The 12,994-nt window shown below is 44.7% G+C and overlaps 1 protein-coding gene across 1 annotated transcript in view; it reads right to left on the bottom strand.

Moving 5' to 3' along the window:
• Nucleotides 1-691: 691 nt before the first annotated feature.
• LOC112231337 (sodium/calcium exchanger 1) overlaps nt 692-12,994 on the bottom strand; it is a 71,709-nt gene continuing 59,406 nt past the window's right edge. The window contains exons 5-9 of the mRNA XM_024398039.2: nt 9,331-9,437; nt 7,301-7,419; nt 3,900-3,999; nt 3,148-3,420; nt 692-3,013 (exon numbers count right to left, since the gene is read on the bottom strand). Coding sequence (XP_024253807.1) covers nt 2,634-3,013; nt 3,148-3,420; nt 3,900-3,999; nt 7,301-7,419; nt 9,331-9,437 — 979 coding nt within the window. The 3' untranslated portion in view covers nt 692-2,633. The remainder of the gene's footprint in view (nt 3,014-3,147; nt 3,421-3,899; nt 4,000-7,300; nt 7,420-9,330; nt 9,438-12,994) is intronic.

Genomic DNA, 12,994 nt, shown 5'->3' with positions numbered 1-12,994 from the left:
CTTTTCCTGTAGGATTCCTGTAGAACTCTCTCTACTTAAAGCTGCTGTCGCAGCACAAGGATCTGCATCAAAGAAAAGTGTTTCACGCCAAAGACTTCCCTCCTTGCTACAGACTGACGTGACTATTTTAGCAACCTGGAAAATGTCTTGTCTGTGGAGAAACAGGGACTCAACTTAATAAGAGAACAGAAGTTGTAAATTCCCAGATTGTGGTGTTGTGATCCATTGAGATGCCAAACAACAAGCATCATGAAAACTTCCTGAAGCATATGTCCCAGGTTGATCAGAGCAGATGGAGGATGAGGAAATGAGGGTGCAGAGACTGCGCTTAATGATTATGTAATGTAAGAAAAGTTATTTATGGAGACTTTTACACTGAACAAAAAGTCAACAGTGAGAGAGTAATGAATGTGCAGTGATGGGCCAGGTGTGGTAGTAACTGGATTACTGAATCACAGTAGCAGGATCTGTCAAGCACATTGTTTTACACGGACAAATGCAGTTCAGATTCAATAAAACTATGTTTACCTGTGTGAATCAATAAGAAACAGCATACTGATACAAACATGCTTTCTCGCTGCATGGGAAGAATGACATTTTTGATATATCCTGTCAAATCAGCTACCGGTTATGAATAAAAAGGGCTCCAAGTCCTGATTAATGAATAAATAAAACTCCATTTTGAACAATAATAAATAAACAACTTTTATTTCCACTGATCATACATTAAGCGTGCATATTAATCCAAATAAAAGCAGCAATGATCATGTAATTATAAATACATCTAGAAATAATAAGAATGGATCTGAGGATCCTAAATTTCAAAAACAAAGTCTACACACTATCTTTATGCAAATTACAGTAAGGTTTGGCAATCATTTGGTTTTGGTCTTTTTTTCATTACAGCATCGTCATAGTTTTGTTTATTTGTTGCCATTTCAAAAACTGTACACCGTAAGTGCTATGTTTAGGAAATAAACGAATCGTTAGGTTTTAAAACCTTTTTTCTCCTCTATGCAGTGCTTTGACATAGTCATGTAGGTGAAATATGTTCAAAGCCTGAATGTGACAGAGAATAATGCAAAAAGATTTGTGAGGACTCAGAAGTGTAGACATTTCATCATTAAAATCCATACCCATGTTGAGTAAACATTTAGGATGGAATAAAGCCATGCCTTTCATCAAACTCTGAAGACAAGGAGTACATATACCTTGAATTATGATTCACATCCACACGCTCGCATACTCATACAAAACCCTTGGAAAAAGTGTGCTTCTACAGTACATCGTCTCAAATTAAAATTGTAAAGCACACTTTAATTAAGCTGGAAATCTCTGGCAGAGATTGTCTCACATAGATTAGTGTCCTGTATAAAAAAGTATCTTGGAAGAAGTCCTTATGAGACTGAGGTTGTCCTCAGACAGAGTGTGGATCAGGGAACCAGGCAGTGATATCTTCACATGTTACTGTGTCCAGCTTGGATTCACATCTAGACTTTCACTCATGAGGATAGCCGTATTAAAATGTTACATACAATACTTCAAAATGTTTCTATCATACAACTATTCTTCACTCAATACAACAAAACACACTCACGCTCTCACATGTACACACCTAGTAGTAATATTATTATTTTACGTGATATACAACAAATAGTTTGAGATAAATAGTCATATTAATCTTATTAACAAACACCAACAGCTTTTCAACTGATCACCATTTCCTGAATAACATCTGACATTATGTTTTGGCCTCAGTGGCTACTAATTCTAATGCAGTACCATGCCAACTGTAGTTATCCCATTAACTCCTATCACAAGTTATTTTTAGACCCTGTTCAAAGAGAATATGGCACTGTTTTATCTACAAACACTTACATTGTTCAAACATCTTGACTATCTTGACTTTTCAAAAACGAAAATCCTTTGTGAAAATGTCCACAACACAAGCGCACAACGTTGTTGAAAAAGAAGAGGGTTAGGATGGGCTGAGGGTAGTAGTCAACGTTCAGGGCAGAGGCTGAGATCCTTCATGGGAATGACTGTGCTAGTGGGGCATCAGGGGTTACATAGTTGGTCAACCAGGAACCATGTTCAGACATGGGGAAAAGGAGGATCTGGGTCAGCTCTTCTAGGTCAGTGTGCTATCATCTCCAAGAAATTGACTGGTTGATTAGGGTCATCCTCTATCTGAATGGAGTGGTGCAGGAGACGATCAGTGGGGCTAAAAGAGCTAAGTGTTCAGGATAGACTATAAACAAAATAGGGGCATTCTCAGAAGAGTCAAAGGTAATTTCATTTCCCTCATTTTGTGCAGACAGCCTATTTAGATAAAGCTATGCCTCAAGGCATAAGTCATCTGAAAACATACACCAAGTCATTAGCTGGTGCCAGTACGCTTCCAACAGAATGGCTAAGGCTGTCATCCATGTCATTGTAAATGGGGTAAAAGTCTTCAGAGTCCAGCATCCACGGTAGCAATAATAATAAACAATATAAATACTTTGAAACACTCAGAAAAGTACACAAAAAGGAGAGGGATAGACATGTAAACAATAGGAGACAAGCTTTCTCCTCTCTCTCTATCTTGCTCTCTCTCTTTCTCTCGCTCCCTCTCTCGCTCTCTCTCTCTCTCAGAAGCCTGGCACGTGGCAGTAGGCCTCCAGGGAGGCCAGCATGATGTAGAGGAGCCAGAGGGAGAAGAAGAAGAGGGAGGTGAGGAGTTTTGCGGTCCGCGGGCCCCCCAGTTCTCCCCCTGCCACCCCGGCCCGGCGGCGGTACATCAGCACCAGGACACACACAAACGCCATGATGGTGAACAGGGTGACGGAGAATGCCAGCGAACCAGGCTCTACAAGAAACTTCTTTCCCTTGGTCTTCCAGTAGACGGCCGCAATGGTCCATGCCACGCCGATGCCCAGGAACACGTTCACTGCATTACTGCCTGTTACGTTGCCGATGGAGGCGTCAGCGTACTGGTCCTGGATGGCTGCCACTTTACTGGCAAATGTGTCTTTGTGAACATAAAGTAAGCAGAAATAGATGGTTAGAAATAGGTAACTGATTCTGACACGGACAAGAAACGGATACAGCCCAGAGAAAAAGTGACAGACAGAGAGAGTAGGCTACATAGAGACAGGCACCCACCTGGAACGGAAGTCCCCAGGGCCACAAATACTACGGCAGTGACAGAGTCCTTAAGCCCCACTGTACAGCCGAAATGAGAGGCCAGGTCCCCAGTCACAGCCGTCAGAACACCAATCAGGGAGATGGACACAAAGAAGCAGGCCCAGCCATTCCAGTACTCTGTGGGCGGGACAAAGGCGAACAGAACCTTCCAGAACACTGTGAGGAAGTGCATGATGTAGTCAAAACAGGACGGGAGGCGCTCCTCCCCACTCTCTTCCTCATCATCATCCCCTGGGGGAGAGAACGAGAGGTGTTTACACATATAGTACAAATCATTCTGATGAGATGCAGCGTGTTATTAAACTTTTACGTGGTACAAAATTACAGTTACATTTTACATTTGAGTAATTTAGCAAGCAGACACTTATCCAGAGCGACTTACAGTTAGTGCATTTATTCCTAAGATAGCTAGGTGAGACAACAATAAGGTACAGCAGTTATCAACAAGGTCAACGCTAGTAGGGAAATAAAAGTTTCACAATGAATGCTTTGCTTGGGATAAAGTTGGACTTAACATTGCTTCTTGCATCTATACATTTTCAAACAGCAACTTTGCGTGTCTGTGATTTCATTACTGCTACCTCCCAAAGTAGAGAGTATGATTTCTCTGCCCTGAACACCACTCCTCTGACTCTCTGTTAATGCAAGAGCATGCAGTGTTAGTGAGTCTGTCCCAGAGATTTAGGAGTGAAGGAGAAAAAGGCACTCACCTGCACTGACAGTGACAGCATTGACAAACTGCTCTCTCCAACTACTGCTGCCCACCACCAGAGCAAGGTTAGTCTTCTTAATCAGCTTATCTACTGTGTTCTAAACAAAACAAAAAAAACACAATCAGATTTCAGCCTAGAGTTATCAATACATAGAAGTGTGATATTTTGAGTGGAAGGGGTAAGGGTTGGTCTGATGTTTCCAATTTGTGTGGTAAACAATGTAATCTCGCCCCGTTTGTTCTTCATTTGTTTGAGGGCAATGACCCATCCATCTTTTTCAGTTGCTCCACTGAGCGGGTGACCTGGCTGGCCTCTGTCCAGACAGTCTCCTCACAGGAAGAGGGAGGGCAGACATCGACAGGAGTAACAAGACAGTCTCCTCACAGGAAGAGCGAGGGCAGACATCGACAGGAGTAACGAGACAGTGACCTCTCTCACTGGCGAAAGACATGCTTCTAATAAATGTGACCCGTTTCAGTAACTAGGTGTATGTTAAGATGGAGCTGATAGATATGGAAGCTCTGCTTCTAGGTCCTAAGCAACTTTGCAGTATTTTGTTTTTTTTGTGTCTTATATTATTAGCCCAGAAAGTTTTTTGTGTTATTACATACAGCCGGAAAGAACTTTTGGATATCAGAGCGGCGGTAACTCACCAGCATTACGACCAGGAATATGACTTTCCCGATTTGTATCCTTTGTTCACACCCCCCAGGGCAATTAAACTTATTCCAGAGGCTGCTCCAAGATACCGCCGGCGGAGGAAAGGTTTTCGGAGTGGACTTCTAGTCCGAATTAGGAGGCGTGCACACCATTCACCGCTTCCGAGTATATTACTTGCTAATGTCCAGTCTCTGGACAATAAAGTAGATGAGCTCAGGGCGAGGATCTCCTTCCAGAGAGACATCAGGGACTGTAACATACTCTGTTTCATGGAAACATGGCTCTCTCTGGATATACTGTCCCTGTTCATACAGCCAGCTGGGTTCTCAGTACATCATGCAGACAGGAATAAAGAACTCTCTGGGAAGAAGAAAGGCGGTGGAGTATGTTTCATGATTAACTACTCATGGTGTGATTTGGGATAACGTACAGAAATTAATTCGTTTAGCTACGGAAACGACAGGAACCTTCCCGCTAGCCATGATTGACTGAGATAATGGATGGGCTGCACATGCCAAGAGATAAGTTTGGATTGGTCTGCCATGTAGCATGTAGATAATCCTTGCTACTCAGCTTTTTCGAAAGATATAAAGTTAGCCATGGAGAACTGCAAAAGTGTTGCTACTGCTCTCAACAACATTGCTGCCCTGAATTTAGCAGGCACTATTGACAAAGATCAGTGGGGAAAAGTTGCTTTCTGCACACGGTCAGTACAAACCGGAGTGACAAGCTTTACACACAATACAGAGTTAAAGCGGATCCAGTCTGCTGCGAAGCATTCATCCATGTATATGGGTAAGAGTCTAGCTACATTTTCAGCTATTATACGTTTCTAATTTAGTTAGAAAGTCATTTTCATGTAATATTAGTTATATTTCAGATCTCGATTTGCATTGCTAGTTATAGCATAATGTTAGCTAGCTAGCTAACATTGAACCTAGTAGGTTAGGTTTATCTACCTGCAGATTCATATTCATATTACTGCATTCTTTCACATGACCCATCCATTTAGACAAGTGTCTGGGTAAGCATCATCTAATAATTATAAAATATTTATAAAATATTTTAAACTGTCTATTTTTATATTGCTACTATAAAATATGCAAGTAACTACTTCACTGTACCATTTACACCTTCTGTATCCTGTACATGTGACAAATACATTATTCATTTGATATATTGTGTGTTTACCAGAGACAGTAATGTGAAGAACAACAGGACCTGCACCAAAGTCAGATTAGGATATAAGCCAAGGACTAGATAACGTGTATTTTTATCTGGAGATTTTCCTTATTATAGGCTACTACTTTCACCACTTTTTGTCTTATTCTTTGGTTGTTTACAACACTACCTTACTCACTCTGTTTAGCACATGGCCTCACATGTGAATCCTTAAAAAAAACATTTTTTTAAAATTCAACATAAGACCAGATCTAGGTGGTCGGTCAGAAATATGATGCTGCAGGGACAGAGGGGGACAGAGGAGACAGGGGGCCAGAGGGGGACAGAGGAGACAGAGGGTGACAGAAGGAGACAGAGGAGACAGGGGGACAGAGGAGACAGAAGGGGACAGAGGAGAACAGAGGAGACAGAGGGGGACAGAGGAGGGCACAGAGGAGACAGGGGGGCCAGAGGGGGACAGAGGAGAACAGAGGAGACAGGGGGGACAGAGGAGGACAGAGGAGACAGGGGGGCCAGAGGGGGACAGAGGAGAACAGAGGAGACAGGGGGACAGAGGAGAACAGAGGAGACAGAGGGGGACAGAGGAGAACAGAGGAGACAGGGGGGCCAGAGGGGGACAGAGGAGAACAGAGGAGACAGGGGGACAGAGGAGAACAGAGGAGACAGAGGGGGGGACAGAGGAGGACAGAGGAGACAGGGGGGCCAGAGGGGGACAGAGGAGAACAGAGGAGACAGAGGGGGACAGAGGAGGACAGAGGAGACAGGGGGCCAGAGGAGGACAGAGGAGAACAGAGGAGACAGGGGGGCCAGAGGGGGACAGAGGAGACAGAGGGTGACAGAGGGAGACAGAGGAGACAGAGGAGACAGGGGGGACAGAGGAGACAGAGGGGGACAGAGGAGGACAGAGGAGACAGAGGGGGACAGAGGAGACAGAGGGGGACAGAGGAGACAGGGGGACAGGGTGGGACAGAGGAGACAGGGGGACAGAGGAGACAGGGGGACAGAGAAGACAGGGGGCAGAGGAGACAGGGGGACAGAGGAGACAGGGGGGACAGAGGAGACAGGGGGATAGAGAAGAGAGGAGGACAGGGTGGGACAGAGGAGACAGGGGGACAGAGGAGAGAGGGGGACAGGGTGGGACAGAGGAGATGGGGGGCAGAGGAGACAGGGGGACAGAGGAGACAGGGGGGGACAGAGGAGACAGGGGGATAGAGAAGAGAGGAGGACAGGGTGGGACAGAGGAGACAGGGGGACAGAGGAGAGAGGGGGATAGAGAAGAGAGGAGGACAGGGTGGGACAGAGGAGACAGGGGGGACAGAGGAGACAGGGGGGGACAGAGGAGACAGGGGGATAGAGAAGAGAGGGGGACAGGGTGGGACAGAGGAGACAGGGGGACAGAGGAGACAGGGGTGACAGAGGAGACAGGGGGACAGAGGAGAGAGGGGGATAGAGAAGAGAGGAGGACAGGGTGGGACAGAGGAGACAGGGGGGGACAGAGGAGAGAGGGGTGTGTCTGTGGGGGTTTGTTTGTTTGTTTGTTTGTTTTTGTGGGTTACCTTAAACTCATAGGATTCCTCTATCACCACCTCCAGTTTGGTGTGTTCTCCCAGGCTTGGACAGCCCATCTTGGACACCTCCTCCTCATCGTTGGCTGATTTGTTCTCATTGGAGTCTCCTGTGAAGCAGAGAGGAACACTTCAATGTCAAATATTATACCCTCCCCCCCATAAAATGCTAACCTCCCTTGTTATTGTAATAGTGAGAGGTTAGCATGTCTTGGGGTATGATATAAAATGCTAACCTCCCCTGTTATTGTAATATTGAGAGATTAGCATGTCTTGGGGGTATGATATAAAATGCTAACTTCCCCTGTTATTGTAATGGTGAGAGGTTAGCATGTCTTGGGGTATGATATAAAATGCTAACCTCCCCTGTTATTGTAATAGTGAGAGGTTAGCATGTCTTGGGGTATGATATAAATTGTTAACCTCCCCTGTTATTGTAATAGTGAGAGGTTAGCATGTCTTGGGGTATGATATAAAATGCTAACCTCCCCTGTTATTGTAATAGTGAGAGGTTAGCATGTCTTGGGGTATGATATAAATTGTTAACCTCCCCTGTTATTGTAATATTGAGAGGTTAGCATGTCATGGGGTATGATATAAAATGCTAACCTCCCCTGTTATTGTAATAGTGAGAGGTTAGCATGTCATGGGGTATGATATAAAATGCTAACCTCCCCTGTTATTGTAATAGTGAGAGGTTAGCATGTCATGGGGTATGATATAAAATGCTAACCTCCCTGTTATTGTAATAGTGAGAGGTTAGCATGTCATGGGGTATGATATAAAATGCTAACCTCCCCTGTTATTGTAATAGTGAGAGGTTAGCATGTCTTGGGGTATGATATAAATTGTTAACCTCCCCTGTTATTGTAATAGTGAGAGGTTAGCATGTCTTGGGGTATGATATAAAATGCTAACCTCCCCTGTTATTGTAATAGTGAGAGGTTAGCATGTCATGGGGTATGATATTTGTGCATCTGTATTCACACAACCAAAGCAAACAGAAAATGCATCCAACTAATTTATAGAGTCACAAGCTTGATGTAGTCATTGCTTGCTATGAATATGGGACCAAATACTAAACTTTCTACTACTTTAATAGACATATAAGTGGATTTGTCCCAATACTTTTGGTCCCCTAAAATGGACTATGTACAAAAACTGCTGTAATTTCTATTTCGGTTCACCCGATATAGATGAAAATACCCTGAAATGAAAGCTGACAGTCTGCACTTGAACCTCATAGTTAGTGTCATTTTAAATCCAACATGCTGGAGTACAGAGCCAAATCAACCAAAAATGTATCCCAATACTTTTGGAGCTCACTGTATACAAAAACATCATTTATTTATCAAATTAATTCTCTGTGAATAAACTGTATACCAATGTATCAATATACAGAGTTTTGTGAGGGGGGTAAATTATTATTTTTTATCATGCGTATCAGCAATGCAGGAATAATTGAAATGCACCAAAAACATTACATTAGTGTAAAATACTATAATGAATGTGCAGTGAGAAGAATAGCCTGGAGAAACAGCACTAACATGGACCAACTACTCTCCGTCTTGATGAAATCCCCCGCAAGTCACTAATGCCAACTAATGTGCTATAGTATAACCATTTGTACACTCAGGGACATCCTGGCCATAAAATACGTTTTGGTGATGTGTTTGTTTTTCGATATACATTTGTTAATGTTACCAATCCCCACTAATGGGTTTATGAAAGCAACATAACACCTAGATTTGGAATAAAATAAATTACAAGTTAAGGATGTCATGTGCTGTAATTCTATGTGACGCAACCTCATCACTTAAAACATGGATCTGCCAGGGGCAACAACAAATAAAGACCCCAGCACTTCCAGAATTACCATTCCATCCTTCATAAACAGCTGTTGTGTTTTTCCGATAACTGATTGTGTGAAATACAACATTTAAGACTGTTAAATCTGACAGCGATAACATGAGGCTGCTACAGTAAATGGAAGCTTTGAACCCGCAGGGCTCTGCACTGACCATGTTTCCGTCCAATCTCCAGCAGCACAGGCTCCCCCAGCTGGATGATGAAGGTCTTGTTCTTCTCATACTCCTCATCATCAATGACCTTCACCTCCAACAGCTTCCTGCAGATGGGGAAAAACATACATGTTGGGTCAGAGACATAGAACCAGATAGCTCTTCAGAAGGAGAGAGAGATGGGGACAGAGAACCAGATAGCTCTTCAGAAGGAGAGAGAGATGAAGACATAGAACCAGATAGCTTTTCAGAAGGAGAGAGAGATGGAGACATAGAACCAGATAGCTCTTCAGAAGGAGAGAGAGATGGGGACAAACAACCAGATAGCTCTTCAGAAGGAGAGAGAGATGAAGACATAGAACCAGATAGCTTTTCAGAAGGAGGGAGAGATGGAGACATAGAACCAGATAGCTCTTCAGAAGGAGAGAGAGATGGGGACAAAGAACCAGATAGCTCTTCAGAAGGAGAGAGAGATGGGGACAAAGAACCAGATAGCTCTTCAGAAGGAGAGAGAGATGGGGACAGAGAACCAGATAGCTCTTCAGAAGGAGAGAGAGATGAAGACATAGAACCAGATAGCTTTTCAGAAGGAGAGAGAGATGGAGACAGAACCAGATAGCTCTTCAGAAGGAGAGAGAGATGGGGACAGAGTAGAGAGAAGCTCTTCAGAAGGAGAGAGCGATGGGGACAGAGAATCAGATAGCTCTTCAGAAGGAGAGAGAGATGGGGACAGAGAAGAGATAAGCTCTTCAGAAGAAGAGAAAGATGGGGACAGAGAAGAGAGAAGCTCTTCAGAAGGAGAAAGAGATGGGGACAGAGAAGAGAGAAGCTCTTCAGAAGGAGAGAGAGATGGGGACAGAACCAGATAGCTCTTCAGAAGGAGAGAGAGATGGGGACAGAGAAGAGAGAAGCTCTTCAGAAGGAGAAGAGATGGGGACAGAGAAGAGAGAAGCTCTTCAGAAGAAGAGAGATGGGGACAGAGAAGAGAGAAGCTCTTCAGAAGGAGAGAGAGATGGGGACAGAGAAGAGAGAAGCTTTTCAGAAGGAGAGAGAGATGGGGACAGAGAAGAGAGAAGCTCTTCAGAAGGAGAGAGAGATGGGGACAGAGAAGAGAGAAGCTCTTCAGAAGGAGAGAGAGATGGGGACAGAGAAGAGAGAGCTCTTCAGAAGGAGAGAGAGATGGGGACAGAGAAGAGAGAAGCTTTTCAGAAGGAGAGAGAGATGGGGACAGAGAAGAGAGAAGCTCTTCAGAAGGAGAGAGATGGGGACAGAGAAGAGAGAAGCTCTTCAGAAGGAGAGAGATGGGGACAGAGAAGAGAGAGAGAAGGAGAGAAGCTTTTCAGAAGGAGAGAGATGGGGACAGAGAAGAGAGAAGCTCTTCAGAAGGAGAGAGAGATGAAGACATAGAACCAGATAGCTTTTCAGAAGGAGAGAGAGATGGAGACAGAACCAGATAGCTCTTCAGAAGGAGAGAGAGATGGGGACAGAGTAGAGAGAAGCTCTTCAGAAGGAGAGAGCGATGGGGACAGAGAAGAGAGAAGCTCTTCAGAAGAAGAGAGATGGGGACAGAGAAGAGAGAAGCTTTTCAGAAGGAGAGAGAGATGGGGACAGAGAAGAGAGAAGCTCTTCAGAAGGAGAGAGAGATGGGGACAGAGAACCAGATAGCTCTTCAGAAGGAGAGAGAGATGGGGACAGAGAACCAGATAGCTCTTCAGAAGGAGAGAGAGATGGGGACAGAGAAGAGAGAAGCTCTTCAGAAGAAGAGAGATGGGGACAGAGAAGAGAGAAGCTCTTCAGAAGAAGAGAGATGGGGACAGAGAAGAGAGAAGCTCTTCAGAAGGAGAGAGAGATGGGGACAGAGAAGAGAGAAGCTTTTCAGAAGGAGAGAGATGGGGACAGAGAAGAGAGAAGAGAGAGAGAAGCTCTTCAGAAGGAGAGAGAGATGGGGACAGAGAAGAGAGAAGCTCTTCAGAAGGAGAGAGAGATGGGGACAGAGAACCAGATAGCTCTTCAGAAGGAGAGAGAGATGGGGATGGAGGACAGAGAAGGGGACAGAAGCTCTTCAGAAGAAGAGAGAGATGGGGACAGAGAGAAGAGAGACAGAGAAGAGAGAAGCTTTTCAGAAGGAGAGAGAGATGGGGACAGAGAAGAGAGAAGCTCTTCAGAAGGAGAGAGAGATGGGGACAGAGAAGAGAGAAGCTTTTCAGAAGGAGAGAGAGATGGGGACAGAGAAGAGAGAAGCTCTTCAGAAGGAGAGAGAGATGGGGACAGAGAAGAGAGAAGCTCTTCAGAAGGAGAGAGCGATGGGGACAGAGAAGAGAGAAGCTCTTCAGAAGAAGAGAGATGGGGACAGAGAACCGGATAGCTCTTCAGAAGGAGAGAGAGATGGGGACAGAGAAGAGAGAAGCTCTTCAGAAGGAGAGAGAGATGGGGACAGAGAAGAGAGAAGCTCTTCAGAAGAAGAGAGAGATGGGGACAGAGAAGAGAGAAGCTTTCAGAAGGAGAGAGAGATGGGGACAGAGAAGAGAGAAGCTCTTCAGAAGGAGAGAGAGATGGGGACAGAGAAGAGAGAAGCTTTTCAGAAGGAGAGAGAGATGGGGACAGAGAACCAGATAGCTCTTCAGAAGGAGAGAGATGGGGACAGAGAAGAGAGAAGCTCTTCAGAAGGAGAGAGAGATGGGGACAGAGAAGAGAGAAGCTTTTCAGAAGGAGAGAGAGATGGGGACAGAGAAGGGTGAAGAGACAGAGGTGAGGATAAGGGGTGATGAATATCAGCATGGAAAGATGGAGAGAAAACTGCTTGCTATCTCTTTTTATTTTCTTCCATTGGCTGGATGAGAAAGTGAGAGTGATATAAAGAGGAAGGCAGGGTGGGAGGCACAGAGCACAGGTAATTAGGGTTAATGAATAATGAAGAAAGGCACTAAGGCAGGCAGGGACACTTCTGGGAACAAACAATTAAGCAGTTAACACCACATACATTACACACACACACACACACACACACACACACACACACACACACACACACACACACACACACACACACACACACCCATCCATCCACCCTAATTTTCCTCCAACCTTATCACTAGATACCTTTTTAATTAATGTGTCGTGTCTATGAGTTATCACTTAAATGTAATTCACTATCTTATTTTCCTTTCCATCTTGCCCTGTAACCCAAATGTGCTGCTGAAGCAGAGTTAGGACATCTTCTTTATTAGATGGCACAGTGTTAATCACATGATTTCTACCTACACCTCACCGCATCTCTCTGTCCTCTGTCCAGTGACCCAGAAAGCCTTTACAAGTGGTGCCTCATATCAGTGTAAATGTGTCTAAAGCAGCCTTGTCGTTCGATGGACTATTCCCATGGGTGGCTGAACTCGAAGCTCCACAGCAGCCAAACAGACAGCGGTGGACAGCTATCAGATAGGCCTATGTTAAGACTGCAGGGCTGGCTACAGCAGATGGGCCAAGCCAGACAGTGTACAGATAAGAATAGTCCCGGATCCATCGTGCTCCTATGCCCAGCAGACCTCTGCCGTACACAAACAGACACCCTCTGGCAGACAGGCTCTGGTCCACACAGATGAGTGGAGAGGTCCCAGGTGTCAACTCCCCATCTACACATTCCCCACGCAGACTAAATGGAGATGGA

This window comes from Oncorhynchus tshawytscha, linkage group LG33 (assembly GCF_018296145.1).
Source record: "Oncorhynchus tshawytscha isolate Ot180627B linkage group LG33, Otsh_v2.0, whole genome shotgun sequence".
Classification (NCBI taxonomy): domain Eukaryota; kingdom Metazoa; phylum Chordata; class Actinopteri; order Salmoniformes; family Salmonidae; genus Oncorhynchus; species Oncorhynchus tshawytscha.
This window is presented reverse-complemented; position numbering and strand designations above follow the sequence as displayed.